At 39.1% G+C, this 16008-nt stretch overlaps 1 protein-coding gene across 1 annotated transcript in view; it reads left to right on the plus strand.

Moving 5' to 3' along the window:
• The first annotated feature begins 18 nt into the window (after positions 1-18).
• YTHDF2 (YTH N(6)-methyladenosine RNA binding protein 2) overlaps positions 19-16008 on the plus strand; it is a 29343-nt gene continuing 13353 nt past the window's right edge. Inside the window, exons 1-2 of the mRNA XM_010830193.1 lie at positions 19-607; positions 3579-5165. Coding sequence (XP_010828495.1) covers positions 3597-5165 — 1569 coding nt within the window. The 5' untranslated portion in view covers positions 19-607; positions 3579-3596. The remainder of the gene's footprint in view (positions 608-3578; positions 5166-16008) is intronic.

The raw sequence follows: 16008 nt of genomic DNA on the forward strand, positions 1-16008 counted from the left end.
GGAGTGGGGGGGCGGGGTCTCCGGGAAGCGCCCCGGGGAGAGGACCTTTCGGAAGCCGCTTAGTTTGCAGGTGCCTCACACACTTGAGTGTTTGACCCTTTCGGTGTGTTCCTGCAGCTGACGAACAGCTTTTTAGTGAACAAGGAGTAATTCATTAGAAGTGGGGGGTGGAATCGGTCTTGAAATGTTCCAGGTCCTTAGTTTCCTGTAGGTCTTAGAAGGCCTTTGTTTTTCATCCTCGTGGATCCCACTCTGGAAGTACTCACATGTGGTGGGGGAGGGGAAGCGGGAGGGAATTGAAATCTAGAGGAGCCAATTAAATGACCTTTTTAGATCAACTTTCTCTGGATGGAGGGAGACATTTTCACTGACGAATTGTTGCTCAGCATTCACTCTCATCTTTACCGTTCTGAAATACAAACTTGCTCTGTTTAGTAAGGTTTTTCTCTTGTTAGGAGGTAATTTGATTAATTTGGGAGGTAGATTGTACGATTGAGACACTCCTAATTGGAATTTTTTTCCTCTAGTACAAAATGGATCTGTACATCAAAAGGATGGATTAAACGATGATGATTTTGAACCTTACTTGAGTCCACAGGCAAGGCCCGTGAGTAGTTAACCATTTACATGCTTGATCGTAGGATGTAGTATACGTTTATTCTTTGCTCTGCTCTATCAATAAATCTAATTTTCACTGGACGACTTTTAAAAAAGTTGCTACAGATGTTGTAGGCTGTTAAGATTCTCATCTTTATTGTCAGCAAACAATTCTCTGAGGCTAGTACTGATAACATTTTATAGTGTACTAACAGCAACACTTGTTTGAGTAGTTCTTCCTCCTTACCAAGAATCTAACAGTGTGAAACTTAAGAGTACTTTTCTGTGTTAAATATTTTCACTCCTAAAACGTTTTTCACGTTGGCTTCTTTGGGGAGCTATAGAATTTACAAAATGGATTTAAAGTGATATAACATAGTGTTCAGCACAAAGATAGATCAAGAATAATGGAATTCAGTTTTTGCAATGTAATTATCTTCTAATGTGAAGATGAGTTGCATGTAGGTTCACGTATGAACATGACCTGTGCACACAAAATGTTTTGACTTGGCAGGTCTTTGTATTAGTATTTTGAATCCCAAAGACACAGCCACAATGTTGTAGCTAATAAATATAACTCCCCAGACTAATTAGCCAAAAGGAAAATTGACAGTAACTCATTCGGAATATCCTAGAAGATAGAGAAGCTTATGGAACATTTATATAAATTCTGAACAGATGCTCTGTGATGTATATAATAGTTTGGAATAACTTGACATGTTAGTGAGAGTGCATGTTTGGGCCTAATTCTTAGGTAAAACTCTCTGATTCCTTATGTAAAAGTTTCTGCATTGAAAGTGTAGAAACCACTTAAGTAAGTGATTGGGGAAAAGTTTTTACAGAAGACAACCAGTTAATCAGGAAAAGTAGGGAAGGAAGTAGAGGAATGAACTATCACTGGGTTCCTGCTATTGAAGTAGTTTGCTTACATAATCATAACAGGGAGAGTGAGAGTATTTGGAAACATAATTCTAGGTAGTTCTTGTGAAACATTGTGTAATTCAGTTTTGAGCTCAGGGGCATGTGGGAACCTGCCAGATCAGGTGTAGGTATTCAGCTGTTATAATATAACCTGTGATAATGAGTGCATTTATTTTATTACAAAGAAAGCTAAAACTTAAATGTCTTGAAAAACTTAGGGGGTGGTATATAAATTTTGGTTGAGAAGACATAATTTAAGAATCTTTGTAGTTTGTCAAGAGTGTTTCATCTATTTTTTTAACCAATTTTTATCACATTTGAAATAATTCTTCAGGCTAAATGTATTAAGTGTAGACTGAATTTCTTATTTATAATGAATTTGGGGCTGTTAAAATTATAACACTATCTTTGAGACTTAGATTTTTTGTAAACTTGAGGGTATATGTCACTTAGTTTTTTAAAAGAAAATTTTAAATTGGTTGAGAAAAGCACCACTATTTGAGTAAACTGCATTAGTTAAAAAATTTAATCTTCAAGAGATGTGTTTTTAGTGGCCAGGGAGAAGTACTCTTGGCTTTGATAATACAAACTAATACAGACCTAGCATATTAATAGTTATCAAGAACAACGTTCCCTATTGACTAGTTAGTGGAATCTTAGATACCAGAGCTCTTTTGAAGTTAGGATAAAGCACTCTATTTTTGAGTTGAGCTGACTCTGGGTGTATAGAAACCGATTGTATGTATCTGTTACTTTGATTTAAGGGACTACTTTGTGAGTTGTAGGGTTTATTTAAAAAAAAGTTAAAATACTGTCAGCACAGATGAAAGAATGTTTTTACAATGTAATGTTTTCTAATATGAAGACTAGTTGGGTAAAACTTTTTCTGGTTGTTATTATCAAGGATGATTCCTTTTTTAAAGATACGGACTGTACCATGCCTTTAGAAATTAATTCCTGTTTTTAATGGAAAAGTTAAGTGTACATTTTAGCTACAGCCTTTACTTTTATAGATGAAACAGAACAAATAGCAATACTTGTTTAGTTTTGAATCCTCTGGAAGCCACTGTGCACTTTCTTTCCAGGTTATAATTTTTTTTTTTCATTTTTTAAAATTTAAGGTTATAATTAAATAGTGGCGTCTACTGATGTTCTCAAATGGTCTGCCAGAAAGCTATATTATAAACTAGATGTATTGAACTTTTCTTTTTGGTTTATGGTTGGGTAATGGCTGCACAGATTTGGGGGATAGAAATTGAAATTTCTAGTTCTTTTTGTTGTTTTATTTGTTATACAATGCAGTTTTAATAGGAAACTCTTTTGAATATTCTTCTGTTCTGTCAGTATTCCCATTCCTTCAGTCCAGAGATAGTGGTTTTAATAAAGGTATCCTCAGAGAGTGGGCTTCCCAGGTAGCTCAGATGGTAAAGAACTCACCTGCAATGCAGGAGGACCCTGGTTCCATTCCTGGGTCAGGAAGATCCCTGGAGAAGGGATAGGCTACCCACTCCAGTATTCTTGGGCTTCCCTGGTGGCTCAACTGGTAAAGAATCCACCTGCAGTGTGGGAGACATGGGTTCTCCCTGGGTTGGGAAGATATGCTGGAGGAGGGTATGGCAACCTACTCCAGTATTCATGCTAGGAGAATCACCGTGGACAGACAAGCCTGGTGGGCTACAGTCCATGGGGTCTCAAAGAGTCAGAGACGACTGAGCAGCTAAGCACACATTCTTTCTCACAGAACAGGACTTGCACTTGGTGAGATGCTGGGTTTTCCCTTTTCTGAATTGAAGCACTAAAAGCTAAGGCCTGTGTTCACTGTATGTCAGTTTAGTTTTAAATGTTTAAACACTTCAATGATTAAACCAAAATATCTTAGTCTGTAAAAATGCTAGCAAGTTTATGGGAAGAGACCATCTGAAAAAAAAAAAAAAACCACTCATTTTTATGGTAATGGCTGAAATGTTTGTACTGTATGAATAATTCGGAGAGGAAATGTCCTGGTTGTTTTATTTATTTTTGTGTTTAGTTCTAATTTGCCTTTTTTTTTCCTTCCACAGAATAATGCATATACTGCCATGTCAGATTCCTACTTACCCAGTTACTACAGTCCCTCCATTGGCTTCTCCTATTCTTTGGGTGAAGCTGCTTGGTCTACTGGGGGTGACACAGCCATGCCCTATCTAACTTCTTATGGACAGCTCAGCAACGGAGAGCCTCACTTTCTACCAGATGCAATGTTTGGACAACCAGGAGCCCTGGGTAGCACTCCATTTCTTGGTCAGCATGGTTTTAATTTCTTTCCCAGTGGGATTGACTTCTCAGCCTGGGGAAATAACAGTTCTCAGGGACAGTCTACTCAGAGTTCTGGATATAGTAGCAATTATGCTTATGCACCTAGCTCCTTGGGTGGAGCCATGATTGATGGACAGTCAGCTTTTGCCAGTGAGACCCTCAATAAGGCTCCTGGCATGAATACTATAGACCAAGGGATGGCAGCACTGAAGTTGGGTAGCACAGAAGTTGCAAGCAATGTTCCAAAAGTTGTAGGCTCTGCTGTTGGTAGTGGGTCCATTACTAGTAACATCGTGGCTTCCAATAGTTTGCCTCCAGCTACCATTGCTCCTCCAAAACCAGCATCTTGGGCTGATATTGCTAGCAAGCCTGCGAAACAGCAACCCAAGTTGAAGACCAAGAATGGCATTGCAGGGTCAAGTCTTCCACCACCCCCAATAAAGCATAACATGGATATTGGAACTTGGGATAACAAGGGTCCTGTGGCAAAAGCCCCCTCACAGGCTTTGGTTCAGAATATAGGTCAGCAGCCAACCCAAGGGTCTCCGCAGCCTGTAGGTCAGCAGGCTAACAATAGCCCACCAGTGGCTCAGGCATCAGTAGGGCAACAGACGCAGCCATTGCCTCCACCTCCACCACAGCCTGCTCAGCTGTCAGTGCAGCAGCAGGCAGCTCAGCCAACCCGCTGGGTAGCACCTCGGAACCGTGGCAGTGGGTTCGGTCATAATGGGGTGGATGGTAATGGAGTAGGACAGACTCAGGCTGGATCTGGATCTACTCCTTCAGAACCTCATCCCGTCTTGGAGAAGCTTCGGTCCATTAATAACTATAACCCCAAGGATTTTGACTGGAATCTGAAACACGGCCGGGTTTTCATCATTAAGAGCTACTCCGAGGACGATATCCACCGTTCCATTAAGTATAATATCTGGTGCAGCACAGAGCATGGTAACAAGAGACTGGATGCTGCTTATCGCTCCATGAACGGGAAAGGCCCCGTTTACTTACTTTTCAGTGTCAACGGCAGTGGACACTTCTGTGGTGTCGCAGAAATGAAATCTGCTGTGGACTACAACACATGTGCAGGTGTGTGGTCCCAGGACAAATGGAAGGGCCGTTTTGATGTCAGGTGGATTTTTGTGAAGGACGTTCCCAATAGCCAACTGCGACACATTCGCCTAGAGAACAACGAGAATAAACCAGTGACCAACTCCAGGGACACTCAGGAAGTGCCTCTGGAAAAAGCTAAGCAGGTGTTGAAAATCATAGCCAGCTACAAGCACACCACTTCCATTTTTGATGACTTCTCACACTATGAGAAACGCCAAGAGGAAGAAGAAAGTGTTAAAAAGGTAACCAGCTTACCCTTCTTAAAACTTTAAGGGAAGGAGAAGGAACTAGAGAGAACAGGAGAAGTATAATACTGAATCGTTAATAAAAGCTTTGTAAATAACACAAGTATCATTTAACAGTTCAGGTCTTTATGGGAGGATAATTGGTCTTATTATTTGAACCTTAGTGTGAAAGAGTGTGGGAACATTAATAGGGGACAGAAATGTGGGCTTAAGTTAAAGGAAAGCAGAAACCATAGAGAAACTGACTATGCAGGAACAGGTGAAGAGTGAATCTGAAAAGTACACAAAGGGAGTAATTGAAGTGAAAGAAACAGAACTGAAAGTAGGAAAAGATTGAGGCTGTAATGTGGCAGAGAAAAAGATAAAAATTCTGTTGCAGGTTTTGGCCTAGCTGGGTACTTAGTTATTTTCAAGAGTCACCAAGCCCTGACATTTCTGCCTGCCTGCTGACAACTGACAGTGTTAAGGAGGATGTTTTTCAGAACTTTCTTCCTTATTCCTATCTTTTGTAGTGTTCTGCTTAATCATTTTTTTTTCCAAGATATTTTTCCCATTAGAAAAGTTTGTTTATTTTATAAAACTTGAAAAACAGATGGTTGGAAAAAGCTGGCCTCTTGCTCTTAACATTTTGCTGTATTCCTAAAGATCCACTTTCTTGTTTCTCTGTAACAGGTGGTTATCTTGGACAGAGTGATGGGGAATAGATCTATACTAAAAGGTTGAATACATTTGAAAGAGTTGGTCCTGTGCATTGAGTGTGTAAGGACCGTAAACGAATGATAAAATACTGGTCAGGGCAGATCATGTATTATCCAGAACTTAAACATATTTAAATGTAGAAAGTAGGTGAAAAGATAATGGCAAGGAGATAATACTTTAAAATTTTTTTCATTAATGATAGAATCCTGAGTGGTTAGTTTCAAATGTAAAATAAACAAAACTTGACAGTTACATGGAGAAGGCAGTGGCACCCCACTCCAGTACTCTTGCCTGGAAAATCCCATGGATGGAGGAGCCTGGTGGGCTGCCGTCAATGGGGTCACACAGAGTTGGACACAACTGAAGCGACTTAGCAGCAGCAACGGTTATGTAAATATATTCTCCTTGAATTGGTCATTAATTCATAGGGATCTTCTGTACTTGATCTAGGACCTGAGGCACTTCTTTTGCCTCTGTAAAGGAGGACTGCTCAAAGGAATAACTTTGCTCAGGTAGATTCTCCACCTCCATAATACAGAATCAGAGGTCTGTAGTTGCCTAAAACAGGATGGTTGACTTTTTTCTTCCTATATATACAGACAAATAAGAAATAAAGATATACTTGTCAGTGATGCTGAAGTATTGTGGAGATAGAGCCAGATTACTGAAAAGTTGGCTGTCAGAAAAAACTTGCTCCTTTCCTAGAGTTTTAATAATTTAACTTAAAATTCTCTGTAATCTTGTAGAAAAAAGATAGTTGATTATTTTTGCCATACTTGTGAAAGGCTCTAAGTATGTCTGCACAGGCTTCTCTTTCTGGAGGAACAAGAGAGGAGACTGTGGCTTTTGGGGCATCATGTAATGGCAGAGCAGATTATTAATGTGTGTGAGGGGCATCCAGGTGCTTGGTTTAATCTCTTGGAACATGCATAGTGTCTTATATATTAAGAACCTACTTGCTTTCATCTGCAAAGTTCTGTTCTATATTTTGTGGTTTTAAAAGTAAGAAGGCAAAGACAGGACTATTTTTTGGAATGTACAGCGTAACTGTTAAGATCATTCTGTGTATATTAGAACTAGTGGCGAAGCTGTTTAAAATTGAAGTAGCAAGTTTGAGGATTGTTAACTTATGTTCAGTCTTTATCAAGTATTAAATTCACTTGAGTGGTTCAGTGAATGATAAAACTTCATAAGAAGGTGTAAGATACATTGACCAGCCTTGTATTTTCAAAGAGTGAGTGTAGTAATGAAGCTAAGGTCTTTGTTAAGGTAACTGATAGATCTTCCATAAAGACTTTTGATGAATGAGTATCCTAATTGTTCTCAGGTGAACTAATCACCAAAAATAAAAATAAAAGCTATTATACTTGTGTCAGATTACTTTTTAGTTTACTTTCTGTAAGAAAAACTTGCTGAGGTTTCAGGAAGGTCCCTACGATTGCTTCCGAATCCAGTTACGCTTTCAGTCAGTATTGCCTTACTCCAGTGTTGCCCACTGTTGCTCTTTAACATGCTTACATAACTGACTGTAAACTGTACTTTTTAGTCTGTTAGGCTTCCAAGATAAAACAAGTTTCATGAGAATGGGACTGATAGCTCATTGAAGCAGTACACTCCCTTAAGTGGGGTGTTTGTGTGTCTGCCTTGGTATTATTTACAAGATTGCAAAAGATCTTTTGACCAAATGGTAACTCAGTCAGTAGGGAAATACTTAATACTTCATCCTAAAAATGATGTCACAGCTGTTCTAAAGTTCCGTGATTGGGCATGTTTCTTGGCAGAACACAGTGAAGCAGAACTACACCCATTTTTGCCTTGTTCTGTCACATGATCTAATTCAATATCATAAAATCTTTTCAAGATCTATCTGGCTCGAATCTCTTAGCTGTCTGGCTTGATGCTTCCAGCAAATTTTAGTGACTTCTGGTATGTGGTTTACTTTCCTCGGATACTGTTTTGTAAACTCTTTCTGCATTTGTTTAGAACTTGCCCCTCTGCATTTGTTTAGAACTTGCCCCTAATTGTTAAATATTTCTTCTGTGACATCACTTTTGAAGGCTTCATAGTATTCTATCAAAGGTTTATTGTAATTCGCCAGTCCCTGTTGAGTATGTCAGCTTCTTTATACTTTTTTCCCGGCTAAAATAACACTGTTGTAAACATGCTAAGGGGCTTCCCTGATAGCTCACTTGGTAAAGAATCCGCCTGCAGTGCCGGAAACCCCGGTTCAATTCCTGGGTCTGGAAGATCCTCTGGAGAAGGGGTAGGCTACTCATTCCAGTATTCTTGGGCTTCCCTTGTGGCTCAGCTGGTAAAGAATCCGCCTGCAATATGGGAAACTTGGGTTCGAGCCCTGGGTTGGGAAGATCCCCTGGAGAAGGGAAAGGCTACCTACCACTTCAGTATTCTGAGCTGGAGAATTCCATGGACTGTATAGTCCATGGTGTTGCAAAGACTCGGACATGACTGAGTGGCTTTCACTCACTCACTGTAACGTTCTAAGATATAAATATTGATTCACACCTATCCTTAAGTGCTGGGTCAGAGTACATGCTTTTTGAAGATCTTGGCTGTGCTATACATTGCCATGAGCCTTTTTCTTAAAATTTTTTTTGTTGAGAGAGCTCTGTCAGATATTCAAAAGGCAGCGACAGTCAATTTTTCCCTCTATCTCAACTTCGGAGTAGTCTGGGATAGAGGGAGAGTTGCTCCTTGCATTAGTGATGACTTTGTTTATAAACCTCATAAAATAGTTGGCTTGGTTTTATCTTTCTAGCCTTTTAACTTTAGGCAAAAATAAGATAGGCTTTTTTGGTGGCTCAGTGGTAAAGAATCCGCCTGTCAATGCAGGAGATGTGGGGTTGAACCCTGGGTCGAGAAGATTCCCTTGTAGAAGGGAATGGCAGCTCACTCCAGCGTTCTTGCGTAGGAAATCCCATGGACAGAAGAGCCTGGTGGGCTACAGTCCGTGGGGTCACAAAGAGTTGGACATGACTTAGCGACTAAACAATAACAACAAATATGATAGTCTAGTAGAGGGGACTAAGGGCTGTGTAATTCTCTTAAAGCCTAGCCCAACATTAGACTCAGCCAGATTACCTGGGTAAGGGTTTATCCAGTTGTTTAACTGGAAAGCTCAGGGGAATTTAGGAGAGACAGATCTAGAGAAAATGTGATTATAATGACAACGGCTTAAGGTTTAAAAAAATTTTTTTTTAATATTAAAAAATTCCATTACTAGTAAGTGAGAATAGTAGGATTTCTTTACCTCTAGGATTCAAATTTTCTTTTTCTTTTTTTTTAAATTTTATTTATTATTATTTTTAAAATTTTATTTTATTTTTAAACTTTACAATATTGTACTGGTTCTGCCATATATCGAAATGAATCCGCCACAGGCATACATGTGTTCCCCATCCTGAACCCTCCTCCCTAGGATTCAAATTTTTAAGCAGAGGACTTAAAAATGGAGACTTAATTGTGTTTGGATGTAATGAAAATTTATTATGGTGTGTAAGAATTGAGATGAAGTTATTTATCTTTTCTTTGAACAATTTTACAATGTGTTAGACTTTACAGAAAAATCGGAGGAGTCTTGTCAGGGAGCCTTACATTAGTGACACGTAACAGTACAAAATGGAAAGTGTTTTCTCAAGGTATGCACAGAGTGCCAGTTTGCAAGCTTGAAGATTGCCTAACCCAGTTTGGGGTGTGGGTTGGTTGATCATAGAAGAATCCTTGAAGAAGTGATCTCTGAGCTGTGCCTTAAAAGATACGTAGAGGATAGCCAGAGATGTTTTGAAAAGAGTGAACATAGTTTCAGAACAGCTCAAGTCTGTTTAGATAATTTGGAATAGGAATTCTTGTATAGTTCAAGAAGAAGTCTAATTGGAGATTGTCAGATGTGTTTCTCGTAAGGAAGTTTGGAGATCAGTTGAGGAAAAGGGAGTTGATTTGCATTTAGTTGGATGTAGAAGGAATCTACTGAGATAGATACAAAGTTGGCTTAAAAAAACAGGTATGAAGGGTAGGGTCTAATTTGAATCAGGTTGGAGGAGGTCCCTGATGTAACCTTCACATGAAAGGCAGTGGGAAACTTGTAGAAGTAAAGGTGGACCTGTACTATTACTGTATGTATACAGCTCACTTCTCAGCTCACTTCTTCTCACAGTGTGTTTTAGACATGTTATCTTATGTCTTATTTCTCATCATAGTGTTTAGCTTAGTAGAGGTGATTTAGAAGGGGAATATAACTTTTTAAAAACTCTGGTAGGTTTATTCTTCATGTCAGTGACAGCACTAGAATCAATGGATAGAGGTTATAGGGAGGAAAATTTTTGTAAATAAAAGAGAGAACTTTTCTAAAAATGAAGTCTTAGTCACAGGAAGGTTTGAAGAAAAGACCCAAAGGACTTTTATTAGATAAATTGTAAAGAAGATTCACATATGGGGTAGTTTAGATCAGAGAAATTGAGGGTTAAGAGAGGGTTCTCTCTCTCTCCCCAGTGGCTTACTCCTGTCCAACTCTTGCAATCCCATGGACTGTAGCCTGCCAGGCGGCTCCTCTCCAGGCAAGAATACTGGAGTGGGTTGCCATTTCCTTCTCCAGGAAGAGAGAGTTAGGTGGCTTGATAACATTTGAGGTTCATGGAGAGGAATTGATGATACAAAAGAGGTCTTTTTTGGAAGACCTTATTTTTGTTTGTGTTCTATAATTTCTGACTTAAATACTTAACTACATATAAAATATAAAAAAGGACTTGAGGCTAGAAGAAGATAGATGACAGAAAGGATTTGTGAATTCTCAGTGGATCTTAGTATAGATTAGGTGTCTGGGTAGTTATTAATATATTTATTGTGTGTTAATGAAAAGCTTATCTAAAATGTAATAAAGACTTAGCAAAGAAACAGAGGTGATTACCACATAATTGTTTCCTTTTTAAAGAAAAAAAAATCTAGGTTTACTGTAGTGTTGGCACAAGTAATATTTCTCTTTATAAGGAAGTTGTTTTTGTTTTTTTTTTTCTTTCAGCTCTCATTTTCCCCCCTCACCCTTTAACTTGGACATTCAGTTCCTTGTTTACAAATATTGACTTCATTTTCAACTTCAGAAAAAAATTTAAAATATCAAAGTTTTGGTGATGCAAAAATCAGAAAGGAAAAAGCCATCACTTTAGCTACATGTATTGTTTTATTAAATCTTTAAGAAATAAATAACCAGGGAGTATTGTTCTTTCCATTTAACAATATCCCACTCCTGTTTTTTTAAATTACTTCTTCAGAACTAGTGAGTGGGCATCCTGTTTGAATCAGGATGGCAAACTTGAATGTTTTGTAAAATTCTAAGGCAGTCTATGTTTTCTGTCTTGCAGATAAATTTACTTGTCTTTTTGCTAATAGGATTGAGGGAATTCTATTTGTATTACTCACCTTCCTTGCTTTGTGGATAGATTAAATGCCTCTCTGTAGCCTTCTTAAAGGAGGACCAAAAGAGGATAGGTGACGCTGAATTTGGAACTTTTTGAAGCATGCCCTTTGTTTGTATCTATCTTTCAACAAATGTGTTTGTGTTAATTGCTGGGATAGAACAGATAAACAAGGTACCATCTTTGTCTTAGGACCAAATAGTGTTGTTAAGTGTACAACAAAATGGATAAAATATGAGATAAGAGCTGTAACAGAGGGATGAAGAAATAGTTTGGCTTTCTGGAGAAGTGGTAAGTTTGGGGAAATTAAGAAAGGCTTCATGGAGGAAACAGCATTTGGTCTGTATCAAATAGAATGAGTAAGGGGGTAATAAGCACTTAATGATAGCACAGTGCTTGGAACTTGTTGCACATAAAAGTTTAGCTTTCCCATCTAGTATATCATTCTCATATTTTAGATGAGGAAGCAGGCTCAAAGAGGTTCTGTATAGAGATCTCATAGGTACAAGTGGTGGAGTTGGTATTTCAGTGTCCAAGTCCAATAATGTGCTTGAGCTTGCTCATTGTGAGGCAGCTGTTTAGGTTTCAAGAATTTTAGCAAGCCAGTTAAATACAATCATTAAACAAATTATATGAATTTAAAAATTAAATACATTGTATTAATAGGTGTTTTAGATTTCTATTTATGTTTAATTACATTATAAACTACAATTTGAAATGTAAATTAAACTACATAAATTTAGAATACTGTTATTACCATTAAACCATAATATTTAAATTAATCAATCTTGAAGTTATGTCTGTATCAATATAATACACTGCAATTGCATGTCTCTTAGCCCTACAGATAGCCCATTTTTAGTTTGAGGTCAGCTATGTTATTGACACTACAGAAATTGGCAAATGCTGTATACAAATCAGAACTTGATTTTTGTTGATTGTCTAGACTTAAAAGTGATAGAGAAAATAATGCAGATTTGCCGTGAGGCATTCAGGATCAAATTCATGTTCCCTGCAGTGAAAGTGCGGAGTCCTAACCACTGGACTACCAGGAAGCTCCCTTAATGCAGATTAAACACACTTATGTCTCTATCCTAACATATTTTGAATAACACAAAATTTGAGGAATTAGTCTTCCACAATTTGAGAATCATTATCCAGTTTAGCAAGGAAGTTGTTCAGATTGATGAGCCAGTGAAGTCTTGACATACGTCTTCATTTCAGTTGTCTTAAGTCAGTAATGGGCACTAACTTTGTTAGGCACTTTCATAGTTTACTTTAATCCCCGCACCAACTCTCAGACACAAAATTTATAGGTAGGAAATTGGAAACTCAGGTTAGCAATGCAACTAAAATCATCTGTTAAATGAATAGAGAGAGGTAGAGGTGACTCAGAGGCCAAGTGAGAGTTTTTTACAATAGTTGGGAGAAAGACACTGAGAGCCTGAATCAAGATAGTGGGAATGGGGAAATGTGATAGAAACATTTGCTGATAGTTATTAAAAAAAAAAAACTTAGAAAGTACTATGAGCAGCAGGTTAGGGTTTGGAGATATGATGGCTTTTGGAAATAGTATTAGGGGTACCTGTGGTACAATCAGTTGATGGTAGGATCTTGGGCTCACGAGAGAGGTCTGTTGATAGAAATTTGGAAGTTTTCAGCCCTCAGTGTAGATAAAGGCATGGATGAGTTTAAGATTTTTTAAGAATATTGGTAATAAAAATAATGGCTGAAATTATATGTTCTATAGTGTCTATAGTATGCAGCTGTCCTGAATACATATTTTTATGTATGTTTTCATTTAATTCTATCATTGTGGTATAGATACAACTTACCTCAGTTTTACAGATGAAGACTAGAGAACTCTAAAGAGTAAATACCTCTGCACAGTTACCCAAACTAAGAAAGCAGAGCTGATGTTCTACTTATTGTGGTTCCAGAGCCAACGTCCAGTGAGAGAAGAGGGCCAAAGAAAGAACCCCCAGCAGTAACACAATTTAAAGGATGAATTAAAGAGGGAGCAAGTGAGAGAGATTGAGAGGGAGTAGTTTGAGTTTTAAAGAGAACCAGGAAAGGGCTATATCTTGAGTAGAATTTCAAACAGTGGGGTATAATCAACTTATTCAGAGACTGCAGAGAGGTAGCAGATGACTGCAAATGCCAACAACTATCTGAATAAAAGTAACATGAGAGTGCTTGGTTAAGGGTTTGAAGGTTTTGTCCTCCACACATTATTCAACAGACTCTGCTGTTGTTTCTATAGTTTTCTAACCCTTCCCAACCTGCTAAGTTTTCCAAGCTGTCTATTCCAACCAAGTCTTAAAGAGATGTAATGAAGTAAGACCAGCTTCTGTTTAGTTAGTATTGGCTGTTTGGTGAATTAGACCATGTAACAGTTTCTGAAATACAGTTGAGTATTGAAAATGTCAGTATTCTGGTTCTTTTTTCTTTTTTATATTTATTTATGTGCTGGGTCTTGCTTGGTTGTGTGGTGGGCTTTTTCTAGTTGCAGTGGGCGGGGCTGCTCTCTAGTTGTGTTGCGATAGCTTCTCATCGCGGTGGCTTCTCTTGCTGCAGAGCACAGGGTCTAGGTGCTCGGGCTTCAGTAGTTGCTGCCCTAGGCCCTATAGTTGGGGCGCACAAGGCTTAGTTGCTCTGAGGCATGTGGAATCTTCCCGGACCAGGGATGGAACCTGTGTCCCCTGCATTGGCAGGTGGGTTCTTCTCCACTGTACCACTAGGGAAGTCCGGTATTCTGTTTTGGATAGGGGTAAAGATTGATCTAGAGGGGGCCATTTTTCCAAACCTGAATAGTTTGGGACAAGGAGTGGTTAACAATTTTAGAATCATTTACTATTTGTATTTACTCTGAGTAGTATAAACCAAGAATTACTGAGATGTGAACCATTTTGCTTATCTACCAGAAGTAAAGGTTAGTCCTATAAGTTTTAAGACTTTTTAACTTCGCAATTTTTTTTTTCTGCTCCAAACACTTGCTCAGAACCCCATGAATGGCTAATTTCACATGTGTGCTGTGCTAAGTTGCTTCAGTTGTGTCTATCTCTTTGCAATCCTATGGGCTCCTCTGTCCCTGGGCATTGTCCAGGCAAGAATCCTGGAGTGGGTTGTCATGCCCTCCTCCAGGAGTCTTTCCAACCCAGGGATTGAACCCAGGTCGCCTGCTTTACAGGAGGATTCTTAACATGCTCAGTGTTTTTTCCCCCTCTGCGTGATCTTCAAAGTACCTCCTCTGTGAAGCAGAATTGGGAACCCACTATGGGACAGGAATTTTTTTTTTAATGAATGAATGGTTGCAAGGAGGTGGAATTGGGAGTTGGGGTGATCTGTTTTGAAACAAGAACCGAAAGGAATCTGCTGCTTCAGCATCTCATCTAGGTCTATTGGTTATTTAGCCTTGGAGAAAGGGAGGGATTAAGAAAACATCTCACAGAAGCTGGGGATGCTACAGTATTGGCTTTGACTGTCTTAAAAAACTGTATGATAAGGACTGACACCTGCACTAGTTAGGAGTTTCTTGTAGAAGAGAAAAAGCTCTGTTACCTGAATTAGGGAAAGCAAATGTGATCTCCTCACCATTGAATTCTGCAAGCCTGCAGGAGCTGACAGCTAGCTCAGTAAATATTGCCCTAATACTTCTCATCCCTTGCTGAATAAACAATCCCTAATTGAACTAATTTAACTCCAGTTAACCCTAGGGAGGAGATAACAGATAAAATAGTATAAGATGGTGTGTATTGGAGGAGGTGTCTTAGATGAAACAGTATAGGATCAGATCAGATCAGTCGCTCAGTCGTGTCCGACTCTTTGCGACCCCATGAATCACAGCACGCCAGGCCTCCCTGTCCATCACCAACTCCCAGAGTTCACCCAGACTCATGTCCATCGAGTCAGTGATGCCATCCAGCCATCTCATCCTCTGTCGTCCCTTTCTCCTCCTGCCCCCAATCCCTCCCAGCATCAGAGTTTTTTCCAATGAGTCAACTCTTCCCATGAGGTGGCCAAAGTACTGGAGTTTCAGCTTTAGCATCATTCCTTCCAAAGAAATCCCAGGGCTGATCTCCTTCAGAATGGACTGGTCGGATCTCCTTGCAGTCCAAGGGACTCTCAAGAGTCTTCTCCAACACCACAGTTCAAAAGCATCAATTCTTCAGTACCCAGCCTTCTTCACAGTCCAACTCTCACATCCATACATGACCACAGGAAAAACCATAGCCTTGACTAGACAAACCTTTGTTGGCAAAGTAATGTCTGCTTTTGAATATGCTATCTAGGTTGGTCATAACTTTCCTTCCAAGGAGTAAGCGTCTTTTAATTTCATGGCTGCAGTCACCATCTGCAGTGATTCTGGAGCCCTGAAAAATGAAGTCTGACACTGTTTCCACTGTTTGCCCATCTATTTCCCATGAAGTGATGGGACCAGATGCCATGATCTTCGTTTTCTGAATGTTGAGCTTTAAGCCAACTTTTTCACTCTGCTCTTTCACCTTCGTCAAGAGGCTTTTTAGTTCCTCTTCACTTTTCTGCCATAAGGGTGGTGTCATCTTTGTATCTGAGGTTATTGATATTTCTCCCGGCAATCTTGATTCCAGTTTGTGTTTCTTCCAGTCCAGCGTTTCTCATGATGTACTCTGCATAGAAGTTAAATAAGCAGGGTGACAGTATACAGCCTTGACGTACTCCTTTTCCTATTTGGA

This window comes from Bison bison, unplaced genomic scaffold, assembly GCF_000754665.1.
Source record: "Bison bison bison isolate TAMUID 2011002044 unplaced genomic scaffold, Bison_UMD1.0 scf7180017864516, whole genome shotgun sequence".
NCBI classification, from domain to species: domain Eukaryota; kingdom Metazoa; phylum Chordata; class Mammalia; order Artiodactyla; family Bovidae; genus Bison; species Bison bison.